Consider the following 22,423-nt stretch of genomic DNA (forward strand, 5'->3'; position numbering starts at 1 on the left):
AGCATCAACAAAAAGGTGGTAGAGAATACGGACAACGAATCTTGTATTGATCGAATTGGAGCTGCATTGGTAGCTGAAGATGCAGTCGATAGCCAGGGGTATTTGGCGGGTGGGTGACCTCGATGGCACGAGAATGCAAACAACCTCTTTGGTGATGGGAACGAAGAGAGAGACTGGAACTGAACCCGAGCCCGAACCTCGACCATCACCCGTCAATGTCCGAGTGGCCAAGCACGAAACAAAGATTGATCAGTCAAGGTGTGAGCGAGCGCTTGTTCTGGAGAATGAGCATGCGAACAGGTGAAGAAGGTTCTTTGAGTCAGAGTGCCTATTGAGCGTAGTATGAATACAAAAAAGTTTTTCTAGGTTGTTGCCGTTGTTTTTTAATGTATTTATTTATTTATCATTTGATCGTTTCTTCGTGTCTCTCTGGAACGCTTCTCGTATGCTGCGGGCTATCGTAAGTGCTGGTCGTGACAGGGCCGTATCGTCTCCCTTTTTTCCCAATCCACCTCTTCGGATGCGTAAATAAGTGAGGACTCCTCCGTACATAGTATCTTCTACTCATGTAGATGACCACCTACAGTTAACAATACCTGCCAGCCCCAGGATCCCCATGAGCATAATCTTCTGAGACCCTGGCTCAGCTTGCGCTCTTCAATCCTCTTTGTAATTGAAGGCGTGGCCCATGGTGCTATGCAGTCAATGCAGTGCTATGCAGTGCAATGCAAGGCATGCAATCTGATCATGACTGTCTCTTCCAAGCATCACTTTTCGTCTTCCCGCGTGCATACGTGATCGGTGGTATCGAGCCTCATGCACCTTTGGTGATACGCTCAAAAACACTGACCCCATACCGGCCCAGTGCCGATGCGCACGCGACAGCCTCTGCTCCCACCTTCCTCATCCTCTCTGCACCATCCTTGTCTTCCACGCCTCCAACGCCGATGATCATGATGTCCTTGGTTGAGGGATCTCGATCGAGCAGTTTTCGGAAGGTGGCGACGTTGCCCAGTGCAAGAGGGTGGAGTGCTGCTCCCGCCAGCCCGCCCAGCCCGCTGCCAGACTCGTTGCTGAGTGCTGGGTCGAGATTCGAGGTGAGGAGAAGGCTATTGCCCAGTGTATTTGTGCATGTGATGAAGTCGATCACAGAGCCTTCCCCTGGTTCAGAGGACTTGGCATTGCGCAGAGAGTCGACGGCCATTTCGAATTGACCGGTATATGTGTACGGTGGAAGCTTTATACCGACTTTTGGTACCGAATCAGGAGTTGCCATACGTCCCCGGTAGGTGGATTTGGAGTCGCTGATTGCCTCAAGGTACTCGTCTAGTTGTTTCTTGTCGTATGCCGGTGGCGGGGCAGATGCGATGTTGGGGCACGAGAGGTTGACCTCCATGGCCAGACGGAGATCTTCGTCCATTTCTGCAGCGTTGGCGATGAGAGCATAGGCCATGGCAATCTCGTCTGGTGTTCCCGTGACGGACAGGATGAATGGTTTCTTGGTCGGCGTGTCGGTCCCCAGGTGGCGCTGGCCGACGATCTCGTTGATGATGCCCAGGTATTCGGAGAGAGTGAGTGGGGAGTAGCCCAGCGTGTTGAGGGTCGATACTGGTTCTGATGGGCTGTTTGACGAAGAGGGTTTCGAAGCCTCACCCTTTGGGGCGTCCCCGGGGATGGTCTTGCCGGGGGTGAAGAAGATGTATTGATGAACAGAGTCGTCATGGGTGAAGCCTTCCAGCAAAGAGGTTCGAATCGTGACGGCGCCTGTGTAAGGAGTGTCATAGAGGGCTTTGATGTCTTCGAGGGTGGTGGCCCAAGGACAGGCTGAATTGAGAAGGGGAGGGTCGATCTTGAGTTTTTTGGCCGCCATGTCTGCGGATTCCACGACTTCTGCTCTCTTGAGGGAATGGGGGAGTGAAAGGCCTGTCTCGCACTATATCCTTCCTTTTGTTTGCTACCCCTCCACTCAGAGTGGTCTGTCCGTTGTCTTGCTCACCGCTTTCTCCGGTCAGGTTGGGCAGATTGCAAAGGGCGCGAGGCTCTGGGGATACTCGTTGCCAGACCGGGCTGTATATGTATGCCCCCTGAGGTAGTAACGTGAAGGAGGGGGAGGGGCGCAGTTGAGGATTCTGCGGCTCTGTCAAAAGGCCAGAGCGACCAGCATTGTAGGGAAACCCCACCTCTATCCTTGTTGCGGTCTTCGTGGAGGAGAGTAAGGCTCAAGCGAGACAAAGACTTAGCACAGACAGAAGAGAAAAAATAAGCCAATGCTGCTATAATTATACCTGCTGCAAGGTCAAGTACATGCTTGTGCCGTCTTGCTGGATATAGAAAAGAATGAGGCAGGTGGCTGACTGGGCGACTCCGGATCTAGCACCAACCAGCAAATCATGAGCCTGCAAAATGTCTCAGATCTGATAACGCCTTTACACGTACGAGGGAGGGGACTGCAAGGATCAGAGGAGGAGAGCCTGCGCTGTCTGTGGGTCGAGGATGCTCGTCACTCATCTTTGTATTTTTCTCGTCTATCATCAAGTTACGTAGAGGGAGAATGCCATCGCTCTAAGTCAGTCCAACAAATCCGTGCCAGGGGAAATCAGGCGTGAAACCACCCCAACATCAGCCAAGGCAAGGCTAGAAACCCTCTGGACAGCTTCGAAATCCCTTGACTTGGTGTCCGTGTCACAGGCAATGAGAGGCATGGAGAACCGGAACTCCTCCTTCTTACAGCTTCTGCATGGCCGCGATATCGGTGGACTGGACGTGATCCTCGTCTCCTTCAATCTGCTGCTGCAGCTCGTCCAAAGACACCTTCTCATCCTCGACAACCAAGTTGACCTGCAACTTCTTGATACCAAAGCCGACAGCGACGAGCTTGTGCGCGCCCCACACAAGTCCGTCCATCTCGATGGCCAAGACGTTTTTCACCAGCTCGTCCATGTCCGTCTCGTCATCCCACGGTTTCACGTCTAGGGTGACGAGCGACTTTGCGGCGGGCTTGGCTTTGCCTTCCTTCTTCTTCCTGTAATCTGCCAATCTCTTCTCCCGCTCGGCCACGACTTCGGGGTCTTCCTCTTCCTCGTCAGAGCCGAAGAGATCAACCTCGTCGTCATCCTCCTCAGCCTTTTCAGGGGCGTCTTTGGGGTTGTGGGTTACAGCAACAGCCTCTGGGCCGTAGGTGGTGAAGGGCTTGGATGGGTCGCCCGGCAGGGTGGAGAAGTCGGCCTCGTAGGACTTGATATGGTTGTACCAGCGGTAGGCATGTGGGTATTTCTCGACGGGAGGAGTCTCTTTAAGAGCCTTGAAGCTGACGACGTCGGCTTGAGATGGCTGGAAGCTGCAGAGAATGAGTCAGCGACCACAGCAAGCTTGATATTGTTTGCCAAAGTGTCTTCGTCTCTTCAAAAACTCAGAGGTGCAAATGCATGCGATTGGAAGTAGTCATTTTGCGGTGTCTTAAGCCGCCTCATCAACACGGACCAATTGTTTCTCATCCTTGGAATCTGAAGGCAGGGAGAAGCTCAGGAGAGTATACGTACCCAGCGATGTATGAACGGGTCTTGAGCCAGTTGTTCAGGACTGTCATTGAGTCAGTGGCATGGTTTGGAGGGGCTCAAGGGGCAACAAGACGTACGTGTGAGACCACTGTCGGAGACGAAGTCGGTGAAACCCATCTTGACTGATGTATCAGGTGCTTTTGGAAGATGTGAAGGGGACCAAAGAGCTCGACTACCGGTGTGGTGAGTGGTATGGGTGGGCGCAGTCAAAGTCGATTCTTGATCGATGCCCAAATTCGAAAAAAACATGAGTCGCCATGCCAAGGACGGATACTGCCAGCCCCGCTGCTTTAATGGCGATTGGGCTGCCCCCTGGTACTACGGACTACGAGGCACTGGCTGGGGCAGGCTGCAAATCAAATGACACCGTCTGACGCTGAATATTCGCGGGGTCTCTTGTTCCAACGTCTGTGCTCTGTCCAACGCTATCTCGCAGTACCATAAAGGAGAGCACACTGTTATTTTTAAGAAGATTAAAGCATTTACTGCTAGAGGAAGTCGCCGTCAATGCAATTGAAAACATTGACTTGCTCTGCCATCATGAAACACCCCCTGCGCCACCACTCGCGGTACTGTTCTTGATTTCCATTTCAAGTAGCCCTGGCAAGAAAAAGAAAGAAATATCATACACTTGAGAGAGGGCGATCTACTTTCTCATCGACCTTCTGAGCAGCCGCGGTGTACCCGCTATCCACCTTTCCCGCTCTCTGGAGATCTCCTCAGCTCATGACACGGTGACCACCCATCTGCATCAAACTCTCAACTTAATGGCCTTGCACACCACCTTGTGTTGCCCTTGCTTCCAATCCTTGACTTGGCACTCTTTCGAACAATACCGAGCCACCTTGCATCCGCCGCACTTAAGCAATTTCTGATGTTCTGAGACATGTTCGTTGCATCCCCAGCAGCCCTGTCTTTTTGTGTAGAGATCCGCTTTCGTGACGAGATCGGCTGTTTGCTCGTTTTCTTGCTCAGTTGTTTCATCGTCAAAAATCTTCTCAACCAAAGGTACAGCGTAACATGGCGAAATGGCCACACGAACACAGTGCTTGGCGATAGACGTCCACACTGGCACATCGGGTTTGTAACCCTGCGGAAATCTCCCCAGCCCGCAAGAGCAGACTACGGCTCCGTCGAAACTCGGCGCAGGCACGGTAGACGTGTTCGATGATGAGTATTCGCACCTCTCGGTGTGCTCCCAGTCACGGCAACGCTCTGCAAAAGCTGCAGCTGCGTACTTCCATAGTGCAAGTTCGTCGTCGTCAACTTCGAATACAGGGCCATTGTTCTGCATTCTTATAACAAGTTCTAGTCTCTCCCGTGCCCCAAGTTGTGTTGTTGAAGGTAGCATGGCCGCATCAAGGGTAACGTTCAGACTTGCGAGATCCAGCCGTAACGCTGAAATAAAGACCACTATTAATGGGATCGTTTCCCCCCGACGCATCAGGCCAAACGCATTCTGTTGTTTCTTGCCACCGAGGCCAGTGTAGTGAGCGAAAACTTTTGCGACTGTTCGTTTGAAGTTGTAACGTAAGTCGTCGGTCTTCGCGTTCGGGTGGCCGCATCGAATTGCAATGTCGATTTCCCTCGGGGACATCATTGACATCAAATGAGGCGTCATCCATTCGAGTTTGGAAGCATCCGATACATCGATTGTTGGAAGATGTTCCAGGTGGATATATCTGAGATTCTCGAGTGTCGGTTTGCCGCAAGCCAGAGGCATGGGATAAAGAGAATCCGGATGCTTTGATAGGACGTCCGGCGTTGCAACTGTTGCGATGAACTCAACATACGCAGATCTTCGGGCAACTCTTGTCCTGGAATTTGAAGTGTCTAATGCAACTGGGAGTCGTATCCGCTCACGATACGCGAGCAATCCCGAACGGATGGTGAGTTCGAGGACGAAAGAAGACAGCCGCTTAAAGTTGACGTTAGCCTTTGACTGCAACAAAGGCTCAGCACTCGTGGAGGAAAGGTCGATATGCAAGTTGAGTTTCTCCACTCTTGTCGCTTCCTTGTCGAATATCATGTGGAAGGTCACCTTGCCAGCAGTGTGAGCAACACGTACAGTCTCTCGCCACACAGAGCTGGCAGTAACAGGCGGCGGCGGCATCCGTCCCTTCATATTTGGAGGATTCTGTGTGATGAAGACGTCTTCATGCTTCAAGCTTCCCACGCGCTCTCTATCATTCAAGAGAGTATCATTTATGGCCGCACCTGCTTTAGCTGCTCTTTCCTGGTCGTCCCTATGAGCTGTAGCCATAAACTGAACCGCAACCACTGTCGAGAAGTTCGACACCTCCAACAGCATGCGCGTGGGCACAAGAGCTGAAACAACTAAAGATGTCAGCCCCTCCCGTGCTTCCAAGTCTGTTTGTATTTCCACTGCGTAGCTTGCCGTATTTCTTTTTCCTTTGGTTCGGACAACGCCGAGGCCAATCTGTACGTCGGGAAAGTGAGACTCGCGATCGGTATTTTGACATCTCAAAGAAAGCTGCAACAGAGGCCAAAATCCTGACATAGAGCTGGAGACGGCAGAAATGTCTGACCTCCAATGTGAAACGGCCACAGTAAGATAAACAGTGGAAGGGATGTCAGGCCAACTTCGAAGGAGGGTGAGTTCCCGGTTTCCCGCATTCTCTATTTTGTCACTGTACATGGCCGAAGTGCATAGCTGGAATTCGTGTAGGTAGAGATCAAGAGACTGCAGGTACTGAGAACTCATTTCGTCCCGGCTAGATTCATTCCACAATCGGGAACGAAGTCTTTCCACGAAGGCTGTGAAGTCGACGAATTTAGCGTTCTTGATCAGGCTCAGAATCACAGCCAGACCAGCACGTGTATAATGCGGATATTTTCGTCGCATCAACTGAATGGCAGTCTTGGATGACTGGACCTTGCGGCTTTCATGTTCGAACATCTGCAGATACATTCTGTGCACGAAATGTGCGAGTTGATGAGGGTCAAAATTACCTCCGTCCATCTCGACATTCTTCCATATCGTAATGAAGCGAGCTTGGCCACGCCCATATTTGCGTGCGTGCCAGTGCTGTATCGTTTCTGGGTAAGGCGAGAAGCCTGTTTCATTGGTCCAGTATTGAATGGGGCTGAGACCAAAGAGTAGTGATACCGTAACTATGTCGCCACACAACAGCCCCTGGGCGTACGCTTCGAGACTGTCATGTCGCAGTTGAAGAAGTTCCATGTAGAGGGTGGAATTCATTCCCGCTCTGAGCAGAGGTCTGCAAGCCCCCAGAATGTTCAGAGACCCCCAGTGATCCACGAGATTGGAAGTATCAATGACATCGAATGTGGTAGTACCATATTTTCCTGCACAGTATTCCACAGGATCAAGCACAAGTTGCTCGTAGCATGACCTGTCGCGATACTGAAAAGCGCCATTACTATCATGATGAACGGCATGATGTTGTAAGACGTAACAGAAAGCCATTGCATCCGAGGCTGTGAACCGTACAGTCCGTCGACCCTTGAGTCGTCGAAGGCTTTCGGCCCAGGCCTGGAACTGCCTTACCGCCGCTTGAGCTTGGGGACTGAGATCTGCCGCTTGGTTCGTACGATTTGTCTTCGGGTTGATAGGCGAATCTTTGGTAAGTCGTGCGTATGCAGTCGCTAAGTGGAAGGATTGCAAAGGTTCAGTTGCCGGAGATATGACTGAACCTCCATCCACTGACGAGAAGGTTGGATTATAATAGTCTAACATAGCGAGGAGTCTTTCATCATGGTAAATCACCCCAAACTTCCAGTAATGCTGTAGGTACGACATCTTATCCTCAGTGAGCAGGTCTGAACATGGGCTTGCCGCTCGATCAATGGAGGAAGAACCTGAGTTGGCGAGAAGCTGTTGGTGACATTCACATGCTTTCTTTAACTCGATCCAAAGGTGACACTGTTGTTTTTGGAAAGCAATTCCATCAGAGACATCCAATGCATACCATTTCCAGAGCTTGACAACTCGATCAAAGGTGTTTTGGTCGCAGAACCGGAGCATGCCTCCATATGGTTGTCGACGCCAATTTTCAATTGATGTGGCCAGGCCTGCCAGCTTCTGTGCTTGTTTCTGCAATAGTTGCAGGGATTCTTTGTCCAGCATGAAATGATAGTAGATGTTCCAGATTCGAGTGCGATCAGCGTCAACGTCATCGATCAGGAGTGTGTAAAGGAGGATATTACGAGCTGCATTGATATTAGCACCGACAGCCATGTCGGATCGGTTCCCAGACCTAGTATCTCAGCACTGATATCGCAGCACGTAAAGTCGAATTTACTGTCATCTTTGCTCAAGTTAGCGTCACCACTTCCTAGCAATCTGCAAGCACTCCTTTCTTTCACAAGCCACGACACATACCTGAGGGTCGCCTACAATAGAGTGAGAAAAGAACGTTGCGTGCATCACCGCAGCCGAGTAGTAATACCGCAGCATCTTGACCAGGCGGAATGGATTGTAATACATCGACAGGAGGTGTATTTCCGACTGGGAAAAAGGTTGGGAAACCGAATGCCACTGCTGGTCCTATCATGGTGGGTCTCTGTCTCGCGCACGCGCGTGTGTATCTGTGTGAGAGTATGAGGTGGGAGAGAGAAAGAGAAAGAAGTGAAGGTACAGGGACGATTGTGAGTTTTCTGCGTCCTGAGACTCTGTGGCTGCCGGACCTGCTGGGAAATATAATTTGGGTGAGGCTCATCTGAGCAGATCCAGCCTCGTGACTTGGACTCAAAACACTGAGTCAAATTCGTTGCAGAACAATGCTCGCCACACAAAACAGGCCAAATTCGCGGATGGAGCGAAGCATTGGCAAGGGTTCTTTTCTGTTCGCTACTAAAGCCGTCGTGGCCGCAATATAAGTATGCTGCTTGACCTCTCACAGTCGGCCTCACTACCGAGTGACCTCCTTTCGGTATCCATGAGTTGCAACGAGGTTTGACAAGTGCTGAACTCTGCAGGTCCCGTCAACCTTTGATTTACGTCCGGTCTTTACACAATCAAGGCAGAGGCCGGGTTCTGAATCCATCAAGGTGGACAGATCCTTTGTTAGCTTTTTCTTCATTGAACCGTCTCGCGAAGAAGCGAGTTCGCAGCGGGAGTATGAGCCGTTCGTGCAGGATGCTTCTCCCGCAAGGCTGTTGGGTAAGTTCGCGACTTTATCGACTACTTTAAGTAAACTCAGATACTCAAAGCCATCTTCGTAGGGAGCGATTGTCTGGTTCCGTAGGGTGGAGAGATACTTTGTCACTCCGTCAGATGAGGCTCGACAGGAACAGCCCAGGAGGCGGGAGACCGGGTGCATGAGAATCTTCTCCATTTTGCGATTGATCTCGACTCTCCTGGTATTGAGCACATCTGCGCACGTGAGCATTCCGGGACTGCTGAATGAGTTACATCTTTACCAACCCAGTAGAGAGCACGGGACAGTAGGGTGGTCCGTTAGACCAGGTAATGCTTCAAAGGGGCCGGCTTGTGCCTGCATCAACCTCCAAGAGATATCTGAAAAAGCGGTGGGTAAGTCCAAGAGGTACGCCACCAACAGTTGTCTATTCAGCTCAACAGCGAGGTATGTGTCGGAAAGACTCTGCAGCCACAACGCCGCGCAATGCCTCATGGCGACGGTGCATTGATATTTGTCGCAGACCAAGGCCAGTTTCTCCAGCGAGTCGATTTTCAGCTCTTGTGGAATCTGATCGAGCTGGAAATGAATGACTCTACAGACAAGTTTGAAAGCTTCGAGATCATCCTCCGGTAAAGGAATGACGCGAGGACTGTCATCTGTGCTCTGTGGAGTCCCCTCTTTGAAACCTGAACTGAGCATTACACCAAACACAGGAGACGCTAGAGAGAGGACTTTGGACGAGATTCGGAGGCGTTCATTCTCAATGTCGATGACAAGGTCACCAGTAGGATCGATATTGGTAGTCGTCATGGTCGTGAGCTGCCCGACGAAGAAACGAGGATGATAATAATTTGAACGGAAGACGCACAAAGGTGGCTTGGTTGCTTCAGGATTGTAGGAGAAGGTAAGTCCGGTCCATGTCGTTCCGCTGGCCAATCGGAGCAAAGATGACGGCACGACAGTTCGCCGTCGACGCCGTCAAAACTAGTCTATAAAAGGAATAGACCCAGTTCAGAACAAGCTATTCCGTATTTGGCTGTGGACGGTGCGGAATCATTCGATGTGGCTCGAGGCTTCCAGAAGAACCACACCAATACTCGGATCAGAAAATATTTCCCGCTCTACTCTCGACAGTGTGGTCGACATGTCTCCTTCTGTCCTTGATCATCGATAACACTCCCGCAACCCCTTGGTGCTCTGCATCAAAAGCAACCACAGCCATGAACACCGCAAGGTCGACGCTCGTCCGACGAGCAGTTCCTTCGCGAGTACTACCTTCAACTTTGCTCCGTCGGAGAGCCGCTCCCTTCCTGACATCCAGTACAACCTATTCTTCGACTCCTCGCTCCGTACTCCCAGCTGCCGTGTTCGTTCGTACGTACGCCAATGGCCGACCTCATCCCCCTGGCGGAACCCATCGAATGAATATGGGAGGCGAGCCTGAAAAACCTGCATTGGAAGAATACGGCGTCGATCTGACAGCCCGAGCTAAAGATGGCAAACTTGATCCAGTCATCGGAAGAGATGGAGAGATTCATCGAACGATACAGATCCTTTCACGTCGAACGAAAAACAATCCCGTCTTGATTGGTGCAGCTGGAACGGGTAAGACCGCCATTCTTGAAGGTCTCGCACAGAGGATAGTAAGAGGAGACGTACCCGAAAGCATCAAGAATAAGAGAGTTATTTCTCTGGACCTGGGTCAATTGATAGCAGGTGCCAAGTTCAGAGGTGACTTTGAAGAACGGTTGAAGAAGGTTCTTAAAGAGGTACAAGACGCACATGGAGGAGTCATCCTTTTCGTCGACGAATTGCATACCCTGCTCGGTCTCGGAAAGGCTGAAGGGTCAATTGATGCGAGCAACCTCCTGAAACCAGCTCTGTCGCGTGGCGAGTTACAATGTTGTGGTGCCACGACTCTCAACGAGTACCGCCAAATCGAGAAGGATGTTGCGCTTGCACGTCGATTCCAGCCAATCCTGGTCGGCGAACCTTCAGTTCAAGACACCATTTCTATCTTGCGTGGCATTAAGGACCGTTATGAAGTCCATCACGGCGTTCGCATTACAGACGGTGCTCTTGTTGCCGCCGCGACATACAGTAATCGATACATTACTGATCGCTTCCTACCCGACAAAGCTATAGATCTTGTGGATGAGGCAGCTTCTGCTCTTCGCTTGCAACAGGAATCCAAACCTGACGCGATCCAAAAACTAGATCGCGAGATCATGACCATTCAAATCGAGCTCGAGTCTTTGCGGAAGGAGACGGACATCGCCTCCAAAGAACGTCGGCAAAAGTTAGAGGAGACGCTTGCAGACAAGAAGAAAGAAGTGGATCGTCTGACCGAGATTTGGGACCGCGAGAAAGCGGAAATCGAAACCATCAAACGAACCAAAGAAGACCTTGAAAAGGCACGACAGGAGTTGGAGCAGGCCAGACGTGAAGGAAACTTTGCTCGTGCAGGTGAACTGCAATATGCGACCATTCCAAAACTCGAATCTCAACTGCCCAGGGAAGGCGAAGAAGTCACCACGACGACGAAGGACGGAGAGACCCTTATCCATGATTCGGTGACTGCTGATGACATTGCCAACGTCGTCAGCCGAACAACAGGCATTCCAGTCACCAAACTCATGGCTGGGGAAGTTGAAAAGCTTGTGAAGATGGAGGACAAATTGCGAGACCATGTCCGTGGTCAAGATGAAGCTCTTACCGCGGTGGCCAATGCGGTCCGCATGCAACGAGCAGGTCTTAACGGTGAAAACCGTCCGCTCGGAAGTTTTATGTTCCTTGGACCTACTGGCGTCGGAAAGACAGAACTCTGCAAGCAGATTGCCAACTTCCTCTTCAGCACAGAATCCGCCGTGGTACGCTTCGACATGTCGGAATTTCAGGAGAAGCACACAGTATCACGACTCATTGGCGCCACCGCAGGCTACGTTGGGTACGAGGATGCAGGCCAGCTGACAGAAGCTGTTCGACGCAAACCGTATGCAGTTCTCCTGTTCGACGAGTTTGAGAAGGCCCACCGTGACATCTCAAGTCTGCTGCTGCAAGTGCTGGACGAGGGATTTCTCACCGACAGCCAAGGCCACAAAGTCGACTTCCGGAACACTCTGATTGTCTTGACCAGCAACCTTGGTGCCGAAATTCTGATGGGCAGTGGGGCAGACGTGGAAACAGTGACGCCCGAACAAAAGAAAGGCGTGATGGAAGTTGTGCAAGCTTCTTACCCGCCCGAGTTCCTCAACCGGATCGACGAATTCATCATCTTCAACAAACTGTCGAAGTCTGCTCTGCGAGACATTGTGGACATCCGCATCCGCGAACTTCAAGGGCGCCTTGACGATCGTAGGATCGCGCTTGACATTTCGTCCGAAGTCAAGGACTGGTTATGCGAGAAGGGCTATGATCCTCGATACGGCGCCAGGCCGCTCAATCGCCTCATACAACACGAGATCGGACGAAGACTAGCAGACAGGATCATTAGAGGCGAACTGAAGACTGGGGATACCGCGAAGGTCATCTTGGGCAAAGACAGGGAGACCTTGGATTTGGAAGTGCGAGCAAAAGCCTAGAGTCTGAAGCAGACTGGCTAACTTGACGGCACTACTTTCCATTGTCCTTCCACTCATGCATCAGGTTGAGCACAGCCGACCACCGAATCTTTCGAGAGCTACGATAGCATTTCAAAAGTCGAGGGGATATTTCAGCACGAACTGTACGACAGACACGATGAGCTTTGACTCTGGGATCAACGGCGCATTTGTGTTTCTGGATGATACCCCACTCTATTCTACACACTGCAGGTGGTGAAGGGATGGGTGGCATTGTACATGTATGTATATAAAAGTTGTACAGTATTGTTTGATTAGTAAAACAATCAAGATAATCCCTCCTTCCCTCTGCTCCCGGTCGCTCTATTTTTGTGTCACTTTTGCACGACAACTTCACGCTGGTCCTCACGGACCTTTCTCCCCCGTGCTCCGCCATCGAGGTCCCCCTCCTCGTCGTAGTCGTCGTCGTCGCCGCCGCCTCCTCGCGCGGTGGTGGTGTCGGACACGGCGGTCGTCTCCGAGACACGCCGTCGACCGCCCCCAGTGCGCCGGTACGCTTTGACCTGCTTGTCGGCTTTGCGCACGATGCTCCACTGCAGTCTGCTCAGGAGGCCCCTTTTGTCCGCGGTGTCGGCTCCGTCCATGTCATCATCATCATCATCATCGGGCAAGACGCCCAGACTCGAGGCCCGTCGGCGCTGCTCCTTGTCCGCGAAGAGCGTGTCGATGGCTTCGAGCGGCTGGCCGCCGGTTTCTGGGTAGAAGAGCCAGACGATGATGGCGTTGGCGAGGTTAAGCACCGCCCAGACGATGTAGAATTTCCAGCCTAGATTCTTGACGCCGTCTACATGGATGTGAATGAGATGTGGGTTAGCGAAATGGGGGAAAATATATAGGACGATAATTGGATTGAATAGTGAGTGGGTCGGTTTTGGGGGTTGTTACTTACCAGGCGTGACCTCGACGACGAGGAAGTTTCCCAAGAAATCCGCTCCCGCGGCCAGAGCGGCGCCCTTTGCTCGGATTTTCAGAGGTAAGATCTCCGGCGGGTACACCCAGACGGTGGCCATCCAGCCCCAGGTGAAGCAGGCCTCGAAGGCGAATACGAAGAAGACGGCGGCCACGCCGGCCGAGGTGTCGTGGTAGTTTGCGGCCTCGATGCGGTTGACGGCGATGGCTTCGGCCACCAATACCAGACACATGCCCAGGGCCATGGAGATGAAGAGGAGGCGTCGCCCGACGCGGTCGATCGTGTACCAGGTCAGGAAGGAGGCGATGATGTACCACAGCTGCAGGAAACAGCCCATTAGGATGGACATCTCTTGGGTCATGTTCAACGATGTGGTGAAGAGCGTTGGGGCGTAGTATGTGACCTTTTGCAAGGGAAGAATGCTTGTTAGCCTATGTAGTGTCCCGATTTCACGGGGGCCGGCCGTGCAGTGCAAAAATACTTACAATGTTGATGCCGGACATCTGCTGCATGAACTGGATGCCCAGCGCGAGATAGAATCGCTTGTTGGCCGAGATGCCGTTGTTGCGGAACAGGTCTGCCCACGAGCCTTCCTCCTGTTCCTCGATGGCGATGGCTTCCATGATCTCGTCCTTCTCCGTCTGCACGAGCCGGTCCTTTTCATCGCGGCCCCGGAGCCGCGCGAGGACCGCGAGCCCTTCGGCCGGGGTGCGGTGTCGCATGAGCCAGCGCGGGGTGTCGGGCAGCCAGGGCGCCACCAGCATGATGTAGATGGCAAAGACCAGCTGGAAGGCCAGCGGGAACCTCCACTGCGCGCTGCTGTGCACGAAGAAGAAGCCGTAGTTGATCCAGTAGGCGATCATCAGCCCGCCGAGCATCGTGGTGAGCTGGCAGCAGACTTGCCAGCCGCGTTGCGCCGCGGCGCTGATTTCGGCCTGGTACACGGGCGTCACCGACGTGATGTACCCGATGCCTATCCCCGTGCAGACTCGCGAGACCATGAACTGGACGCGCTCGTAGCTGCTGGCCATGAGCACCGTGCCGACCATCAGCACCGTGGTCCCCAGTAGCAGGGTCTTCTTCCGGCCCAGCTGCTCTCCCGTGAAAGCGGCGCCGATGGCCCCGAACACGGCTCCCACATCGTACAGCGCAGTCATGGTGCCGACCATGAGCGAGCTCGGGTGGTCCATCTGCGCCAGCCAGTACTTGGAGATCACCACGCCGGACATGACGCCCTGGTCGTACCCGAACAAGAGAAAGCCCGACGAGCATACGGACGTGATGGCGGCAATCAGCCACCCACCGACCAGGCGCTGCGTTCCTTGCATCGCAGTCATTTTTGGAGGACACTTGGGTTCAGAGAGAGAGAAAAGATTTGAGGAAAGTAACAAAGACAGAAACGACCGTCATGATAATACCGAGAAGTGTCATATGTGACTACCCATTTTATGGGGCACTGGAGTCCGAGCCTAAGCTTTTGGTCAAGCGTTGGCAAGCATTGCGAAGCACCGGAGGGATGAAAGAGATGCGACCTGCTGCATCTGGGACATGATGGACGTGCTGTGGCATGGGATTCGAATAATGACGTGTCGGCAACGTGCCGACGGCCAACCGGCCAATGGACAATCGTGGGGAGACAGGATCGACAGCGGGCATCAAGGGCATCACAAGGCGGGATGGGATGGTGGTGGAGGTGGTGGAGGTGGTAGCACCATGTGGTGTTGTAGATCATTCTTAGTGCGACGTGCGACGTGCGACGTGCAGGTGGCCGTTGGACGTTGGCGATGAGCGGAGAACAGTCCGTCGCACGGTCGGCAATTGACACAGAATCACACAAGGCACGCGGTACTCCGTTCTTCATAGCCTTCTACAAATCCCCTAGAGACCTCCAGTCACATTGTTGGGCTGCCTTCTTTGTAACATGATGGATTCCACTATCATCTGACAAAGATATGTGGCCTCAACGCCCATGTCTCCGCGGCTACCATGAGGAATCCCTTCCCCATGTTTCTCAGATTCCTTACAAGGCCCTCAATGGCTTCCAACATGCTGAAAATCGAGGCCGCGATGCTTCAATGCCCACAATTGCATTCTCTCTTCCCCCTTTGCGGCACAAGGATCTGGTCGAAATACCTTGCAACCTGGTCTATCTCCTCGACGCCGCAGATGAAGGAGACATGCTGATCTGGCCGCACGACAACCAGGCAACCCTGCTTCTTGTCCACGCCCCATCTCTCGTAGGCATCGTCAAAGGCGCCTTCTTCTCCAGCATTGTTGTTCACAAAGCATTTCCAATAGTCATCTCCGAGCTTGGGGTCAAATGGGTGAAGGATCTCTGGTAGGTCGGACAATTCAAGCTTGGATCGCGAGGCAGCGTGTATTGTCAAAACCTCAATGACCGAGTCCAATTTTTCATTGTCAGGTGTGTATGTGCGTAAAAACGACGAAGCACTGTCCAGGTATTGGCATAAACCTTTCAAGCGCGCCATCGGCGTCTCCTCCGCGATATTGCCAGGCAGCACCAGCAATCGCCAACGGCCGTCGGACTTCAACATTGAATGTACATGCACAATGTTGGCTTCTGCGTGATTCAACACCAAATGAGAGGGCAGCCGTCGGCCCACAATGATATTGCTTGCCAGTGATTGTCTTGAAGTGAGGCTAGACGAACTTTTTCTGTCGAAGCCATTGCGAGGTTCGGAATGCGACGACTCCTCCTTATGCGTGCGAGGTATCAAAATGTTTGGGCCATATTCAACACCGGCTCCGCTGAGAAATGTACGGAATTTCGCATAGAATTTGTTGTAGTGGTGTGCATCCGAACCCGGCCCCTTCTCGTAGAATTTGCACATTTCCTGATCCAATTCGATCAAACGTGTAGCGACTGACTGGCGTTCGTCATTGTAGGTGCGCAGAATCTGTGGTTGCGCTATGCCTTGGATGACTTGGCCCAGCTTCCACACCAAGTTGTACGTATCCTGCATAGACACGTTCATCCCGGCGCCCATAGTGGGAGAGTGTGTATGAACAGCGTCACCGGCTAGGAAGACTCGATTGTCTCTGTCGAACCTGGGCGCACATTGCTGACCCACGGTATACACAGACCACCAATCACAGTATTCGTATCGCAGGTGGAATGGACTTAGAATCTTCGCCGCCTTTTGTGCGATCATTTCAAGCGTGACTTTGGCGGTGTCGAAGTCGTCTCCTTCACTACCAGTCTCGGCCAGTTGAATATAGAACCTGACCAGCCGATTCTCGCGGGGAACGGTCATCATGCTGCCGGTCTTTGCCGAGTGGATAGAGCATGACACTCGTATATCAGCTACAACAAACATTAGCACTGTCTAGTCCTGTTGTTAGTTTACACCACTTACGAAAATCCGTAATGGGAATAATGTCCATGACACCGAAATGGGCTTTGGTCTTGCCACCTGCTATCTCTAGGCCAATCTGTTCTCGAGTCCAGCTGTGTCCCCCGTCGGTGCCGAGCAGATATTTTGTTTTGATTTCTTCATCTGAGCCATCGGCCGTGACGGTCAGTATAGGAAAGATGTGCCACTCCGGAGGCGAGGAATCTTACAATTCGTGTCCACAATGTCTCCAGTGCTTGCTGGGGCTTGTCTTGAAACCCGTAAAGTGATCGGATAGGCTTTGTGGTCGACCATACTATCTTCGTCCAGTCGCAGAGAAGTCGTCTTAATGTCTCTCTCTACATGAACACGACCTTCTCTTTCCAGGAAGTCGAGAAAGTTTTGCTCAATGAAACCTTGGTGTACGTCCTGCTGACAAAATCGGCCATACTCTTCCTCCTTGGCCAAAATCCTCTGCGTACGCTGAAGCTTGTTTTCATCTTCAGGGTCGGGGTTCTTCTCTTGTGGTCAGTACAAGTTCGACAGATGGGGGAAGTTATGGGTACCCAAGAACAGATTTCGCGGAGGTGGTAAGCGGCTTCATTTATCCGGGTTGCCATGCCGAAGCTGTCGAGGATCTCCATGGTCCGTACATGAAGCCCGTCCGCTCGACCGTTTTGTATTCTGTCCGGCTTATCGTCTAGAATGCGAGCGTTTAGGCCCAGTCGACTGGCCCAAGAAGCCGCCATCAAGCCGGCTGGGCCAGCACCGACAATGACCAGATCACTGTAGGTCACCTTTGGCTCCATGATCAAGGTGGAAGGTCAGCTACCCGTGCTGAGGGTATCCTGCGTTCCTTGTCAATCCAACACGAGGCGCTAGTGCATTTGTATGCGGAGATCTCTTTTTCTCTGAACAGTCACCTAGGTTGATCAGGATAGGCTGGAATTGTAAACCTTGCGAGATGCGCGATCTGGCGGCTAGAAGCATCAAGGAACGGGGATTCGGTACAAAGACTTGGGGAAAATTTGCGGGAACGGAATTGTGAGTGCCTGACTATGACTACATGGTCCAGTTGTCTATGTCTGATATGAGCTCATGTAGAGATTAGCCCAGCAATGGGGACAAGTAGCATGGCGAATACGTCAACATAGAGGTTTCACCGCTTCACCGCTTGCGCCTGTGAGAATCAAACTGATGACGAGATTCTCAGTGCCTTTGTACTACACTTCGTCATTGGCATTGGGCCCAAGTGATTTGAAACGGGTCAGTAAACCGTGAGGATCGCAAGAGAGAGTCGATTGCAACTTGAACGCCAGACTGCCAAGTCACTGTCATTTGATACTTGACGTCATCAGGCACTGAACGCGTGCACGTGAACACGCGACGCGTTTTGATGTCGAGAGCGCGTGCGGCATCAATTTGTGAAGCTACAGCACCAAACAGGGTCTGGAGTATATCTGCTCCCATCTACCAATACCTGCTCGATCCTCCATGGCGTCATGTCAGAAAAGAAGTGGTGGCACCCAGGTGGCAGTATATGCAATGGACCAATTTTCCACCGGCACCAAGTGCCGTCATATCAGCATCTCCTGGATATTATTTCCGCTCGCTCTACGCCCGATTTACTGACATTGTTGGTAGGCTTGTCCTCCCATGATGGAGCAATGAAATTGCATGCACATGTCGTGATTGCGATCCTGGTGACACACGCTCCAGCTAATGTCGCGGCGGTCCCTCTCGAGTTGCACGTTCGTCCCAGGTACCGTCATGCGTGGATCTCGTTGGTGGAACATGTTGCCCTGGCTCGAGATGGCGCCATCACGACCGCATTTTTTGATTGTCCTTAAAGGACTACTTGATCTTCTGGCTCATCTCACGCGATAGCTCTCGGGATTCTGGACTCGTCAAAAGGCATTGTTGCTCACTGGACACAATGGGATCCTACGATGAAAACATAGAGCATTTGACAGCCGATATCATCGATATCCAGTCAGATGCCGAGAAAATCGAACTGTCAAAGGATACTGCTATCTCGCTGAAAGCCAGGTCGCCAAGCTTCCCGTCATTGTTGCTGTGGGACGAACAGGGCTTGAAGTTCTTCGAAGCCGTCACCTACGCATCCGAGTACTACCTGACCAACTGTGAGATTGAGCTCTTGAAAAAGCACACACATGAGATAGCGCAGAGGATTGAGGCCGGCTCCATCATTGTCGAATTGGGCAGCGGGTGTCTGCGAAAGACCAAGATCCTTCTGCAGGCGATAGATGACCTGAGAAAGTCCGTCGATTACTATGCCCTAGACCTATCACGCTGCGAGCTCGAACGCACTCTACAGGAGGTGTCCCCCAGTACATTCCACCACGTCCGGTGCCATGGCCTATTGGGCACTTATGACGACGGATTGACGTGGCTGCAACAATTTGAAGTTGCCTCGAGGCCCAGAGTCGTACTTTCGCTGGGCTCGACCCTTGGGAGCTTCACCCGGCCTGGAGCCGCGGCATTCTTCGCAGGATTCGCCAAAGCTATCGATCATTCCGTCAATGGAGCAATCAGCATTGAGCCTCTGATGGTCATTGGCGTGGACGGCTGCAAAAATGGAGACAGAGTATGGCCCGCGTACAACGACGCCGAATCCAGGAACGACCAGTTTATCAAAAACGCACTCGACTACGCGAACCAGATCCTGGGCAGGCCCATCTTTCATCAGGACGAGTGGGAGCGTCACGGCGAGTGGAACGAAAAACTCGGAAGACACGAGCAGTACCTGGTACCACGAAAGGATATTTGGTTTGAGGACCGTTGTCTCAAAGCGGGTGAGAAGGTCTTTGTGGTCTCGAGCCATAAGTATGACGAGGAGGACCGACGACAGCTTTGGCAGGGTGCAGGCTTGTCGCTGATCCAGGGATGGCAGAATCCGGACACGGAATATGGTGAGTTTTGCGTAGATTCGCTCGTGAGATTGGGGACTAACGTCGCTGCCACAGGACTGTATCTTTTATCCGCCCGAGGTGCTAGATTCAGCTGAAGGGGGGCTGCTTAACGAGCCTAAGCCCAAAATCTATGTCGGGCAAAGGAAGGAAGGCCCCCGTCTCATATAGAAGCAAGGGAGCTTCAGACCGATACCGCCTTGAGGTGGCCATGACAGACCATGACCCTTGAAACAAGTCCTTACGCAAAGGCCTCTTCGCTGCGCGCAATAGCAGATACGGCTTCCTGACCGTCAAGTGCGCCACTATCAGCCTGTCTCTTCTCTTTGATCCCGGTCCGAGTCTCGGTGTGGTCTTTGGCTAGCTCCTTTTTCGTGACAAGCCCGCTCGCAAGCAGGCCACATGCAGCCACGCCGGCGGCCATGATCCAGACATTCCTCAAGCTCCATGCGAAGGCCTGCTTCACCGCCAACCTCTGGGCTTGATCGGGGATGGTCGCGATGAGGTCGATACTCGTCGCGGCGTCCGGGCCCGAGAAGGTCTCGATGAGGTTCGTCGGCAGTCCATGGTCTCGTAAGCTCGGTCTTCGCAGTTGCATTCCATTCTGGAAGATAATTCCCCCACTGACGATCGACAGCGAGACGCCGATGCCGCGAATGAACCCGAGAGTGGCTGTGGCCGTCGCGGTGTCGTCTTGGGAGACGAGGGCTTGAAGAGCGATGAGAGGGGGTTCGAAGAGAAGACCTCCGCCCAGACCAGCCACAACTTCGAACGCGGCAATCGAGCCTATGGATGATGTTGCGTTGAGATAGATATACAGCCCATTGCCGACGGTCAGTAAAGCCATACCAGCCCAGATGAGCTCCATATAGCGGCCCACACGGTATATGAAGACGCCGGCGAAAATTCCAGTAAATGCCTCTGTGATTATGAGCGGAAGGAGGAGAAGGCCAGATTGGAGTGGCGAGGCCTCTTTTGTAGATTGAAAATAGAGTGGAAGATAGTACTCGGCCGCATTGATAACCTATGTCGCCGATTGTCAGTCTAGCCCTATTACTTAAGAAGAGATCCTAGGCACAACATACAAAATGCTGTGTAAAGCCAATAGCAAGGCATGCAGCATTGGACCTCCGGCGGAACAGGCCTAAGGGCATGATTGGATAGCGCGCGAGGCGACTCTCACTGAAGAGAAACACGACAGCCATCAAACCCCCAACCGCGACGAGGCAGATGACCTTTGGCGAGTCCCAGGGATACGCCGTGCCTCCGAAGTTGAGGCCGAGAAGGACCATGACCATGACACAGACGATAGATAGGCTCCCAGCCCAGTCGATCGCTTTGACGCCGTCGGCGAGCTTGGTTTTCGGGTTATGCACGTCCAGGAATAAGAGTAACAAGCAGAATGCTGCCCCGGAAATCGGAAGGTTGATCCAGAAGATCCAGCGCCACGAGAGAAGCTGCGTAAAGGCGCCGCCGAGCACTGGCCCAAGGCCCCCGGCAACAGCCCAAGTTACGTGGAGAAGGCCGAGAAAGAGAGGTCGGCTCCTGCAAGCGTCCATTAGAGATTCGTCTCGTTGTCAAACGCAGATCCGCAATATAGGTCACAAACCTCATACTGAACAGGTCCGAAATGACGATACTGATAAGAGACGCGAGACCGCCGCCTGATACTCCCTGGACACTGCGGCTCGCGATGAGCATGGCCATGCTGGTCGAGACAGCGCAGATAATGGAGCTGGCAAAGTATAGCGCTACGGCCATCAACAGAATCGGCTTCCTGCCCCAGATGTCGGACAGTTTCACCCATATTGGAACGACAGCGGTGGTGGCGATGACATATGAGGCCCCGATCCAGGAGTAGCCGGCAGCTGAATGAAGATCGGCGCAGATTGTCGGGATGGCGGTGGCTACGATGGTGGTGTTCAAGGCGGCGATGAAGAGGGCGGACTGGATAAGTGACCGAGTCAGGTTGGGCGTCTAGCAGGCAATAAGAGAGGGGGGTGTTGCGCACAAAAAGGGCGATCATGACAGTCAATGTCCTGAGCCTACTCCGTTGCCGGGTAGGCCCGGATGAGCCTTGAGTCGTCGTTTCCAACTCCTTGACCTCAGTGCTGCTGTGTGCCGAGGAAACAACGGCAGGAGAGGATGGCTGTGCTGTTGGCAGCTCGATCGCCTCAATGGTGTCTTGGACATGGGCGGGAGGGCCAGACGCCATTGCCATGGTGACAGTATATTGGTGAAAGAGAATAGGTGAGAAAGCTGTCCGAGAGTATGATGGAGTGTTGGTCTGGATGTAATCAAAAGGTAAAAGGGGGATGGCAGCCTTATCTACCCCCTGTTGTTAGGTATCCACATACAGAATCCGTCAATATGGCGGCTACGCCCTTCCGCCTTGGCACAATGTTACTCTGCACCTCGTACCTCTTCAGCACCCAATCCATCTCTCTTCTCGCGAACATCGATTTCATTAGATTTCGACCACCAGATTACTCAGCACCAGATTCTGAACTCCCGCAAAGACCATTTCTATTCCCGGGCCCGCACATTCAGCAAATTTGACCTGGGCCTTGACCAATCCATCCGGCATGTAATCCTGTGGCGCGGCTCTCGTGAGCAGCGTGAACAAAAATCTGTGAGCCTCTCGGTCCAGGCCCATGACTGGTCTATGGCTTCCTTGTCTCTCAGGATCCCGGATTGCTCGGAAAAAGGCCAAGTGCCCGCGGCCCTTCTTCCCCATACAAGAGTATCCAACATGCGCAATCAGAGCAGGAAGGAACATAGAAAGGTAACCTGGAAGTATGTGTATCCTGCACATCTTCCGCCACGTGGCCACTCTACCTCCCTTCCTTGCCATGACTCTTCCGAGTCGCCTGAATGGTCTGTTCTTTGGTTTTTGCCAACCGCTCCATGGAGTGCCGCCGTGACGC

The 22,423-nt window shown here is 52.6% G+C and overlaps 9 protein-coding genes across 9 annotated transcripts; 2 read left to right on the top strand and 7 right to left on the bottom strand.

The window, feature by feature from the left end:
• Positions 1 to 814: 814 nt before the first annotated feature.
• On the bottom strand, positions 815 to 1,870 carry Z520_08964 (uncharacterized protein; the record flags this gene model as incomplete). Its single annotated transcript, XM_016779460.1, has 1 exon — positions 815 to 1,870. One exon carries the CDS (start codon positions 1,868 to 1,870, stop codon positions 815 to 817), a length of 1,056 nt encoding a protein of 351 aa, XP_016629570.1.
• An 854-nt stretch (positions 1,871 to 2,724) lies between these two features.
• On the bottom strand, positions 2,725 to 3,674 carry Z520_08965 (uncharacterized protein; the record flags this gene model as incomplete). Its single annotated transcript, XM_016779461.1, has 3 exons — positions 2,725 to 3,337; positions 3,540 to 3,579; positions 3,635 to 3,674. 3 exons carry the CDS (start codon positions 3,672 to 3,674, stop codon positions 2,725 to 2,727), a joined length of 693 nt encoding a protein of 230 aa, XP_016629571.1.
• A 634-nt stretch (positions 3,675 to 4,308) lies between these two features.
• On the bottom strand, positions 4,309 to 7,779 carry Z520_08966 (uncharacterized protein; the record flags this gene model as incomplete). Its single annotated transcript, XM_016779462.1, has 1 exon — positions 4,309 to 7,779. One exon carries the CDS (start codon positions 7,777 to 7,779, stop codon positions 4,309 to 4,311), a length of 3,471 nt encoding a protein of 1,156 aa, XP_016629572.1.
• Positions 7,780 to 8,452: 673 nt separating this feature from the next.
• Z520_08967 (uncharacterized protein) lies at positions 8,453 to 9,493 on the bottom strand (the record flags this gene model as incomplete). The annotated part of the gene is made up of 2 exons (XM_016779463.1): positions 8,453 to 8,916; positions 8,968 to 9,493. 2 exons carry the CDS (start codon positions 9,491 to 9,493, stop codon positions 8,453 to 8,455), a joined length of 990 nt encoding a protein of 329 aa, XP_016629573.1.
• Positions 9,494 to 9,903: 410 nt separating this feature from the next.
• Positions 9,904 to 12,264, top strand: Z520_08968 (uncharacterized protein; the record flags this gene model as incomplete). Its single annotated transcript, XM_016779464.1, has 1 exon — positions 9,904 to 12,264. The coding sequence occupies one exon, from the start codon at positions 9,904 to 9,906 to the stop codon at positions 12,262 to 12,264; it is 2,361 nt and encodes a 786-aa protein (XP_016629574.1).
• Positions 12,265 to 12,617: 353 nt separating this feature from the next.
• On the bottom strand, positions 12,618 to 14,550 carry Z520_08969 (uncharacterized protein; the record flags this gene model as incomplete). Its single annotated transcript, XM_016779465.1, has 3 exons — positions 12,618 to 13,087; positions 13,193 to 13,616; positions 13,699 to 14,550. 3 exons carry the CDS (start codon positions 14,548 to 14,550, stop codon positions 12,618 to 12,620), a joined length of 1,746 nt encoding a protein of 581 aa, XP_016629575.1.
• A 735-nt stretch (positions 14,551 to 15,285) lies between these two features.
• Positions 15,286 to 17,375, bottom strand: Z520_08970 (uncharacterized protein; the record flags this gene model as incomplete). The annotated part of the gene is made up of 4 exons (XM_016779466.1): positions 15,286 to 16,538; positions 16,591 to 16,725; positions 16,776 to 17,082; positions 17,133 to 17,375. The coding sequence occupies 4 exons, from the start codon at positions 17,373 to 17,375 to the stop codon at positions 15,286 to 15,288; spliced, it is 1,938 nt and encodes a 645-aa protein (XP_016629576.1).
• A 1,127-nt stretch (positions 17,376 to 18,502) lies between these two features.
• Positions 18,503 to 19,594, top strand: Z520_08971 (uncharacterized protein; the record flags this gene model as incomplete). Its single annotated transcript, XM_016779467.1, has 2 exons — positions 18,503 to 19,499; positions 19,554 to 19,594. 2 exons carry the CDS (start codon positions 18,503 to 18,505, stop codon positions 19,592 to 19,594), a joined length of 1,038 nt encoding a protein of 345 aa, XP_016629577.1.
• Positions 19,595 to 19,737: 143 nt separating this feature from the next.
• Z520_08972 (uncharacterized protein) lies at positions 19,738 to 21,717 on the bottom strand (the record flags this gene model as incomplete). Its single annotated transcript, XM_016779468.1, has 4 exons — positions 19,738 to 20,520; positions 20,582 to 21,041; positions 21,106 to 21,443; positions 21,508 to 21,717. 4 exons carry the CDS (start codon positions 21,715 to 21,717, stop codon positions 19,738 to 19,740), a joined length of 1,791 nt encoding a protein of 596 aa, XP_016629578.1.
• Positions 21,718 to 22,423: the final 706 nt, after the last annotated feature.

The sequence above is a fragment of the Fonsecaea multimorphosa genome (assembly GCF_000836435.1).
Source record: "Fonsecaea multimorphosa CBS 102226 unplaced genomic scaffold supercont1.21, whole genome shotgun sequence".
NCBI lineage: Eukaryota > Fungi > Ascomycota > Eurotiomycetes > Chaetothyriales > Herpotrichiellaceae > Fonsecaea > Fonsecaea multimorphosa.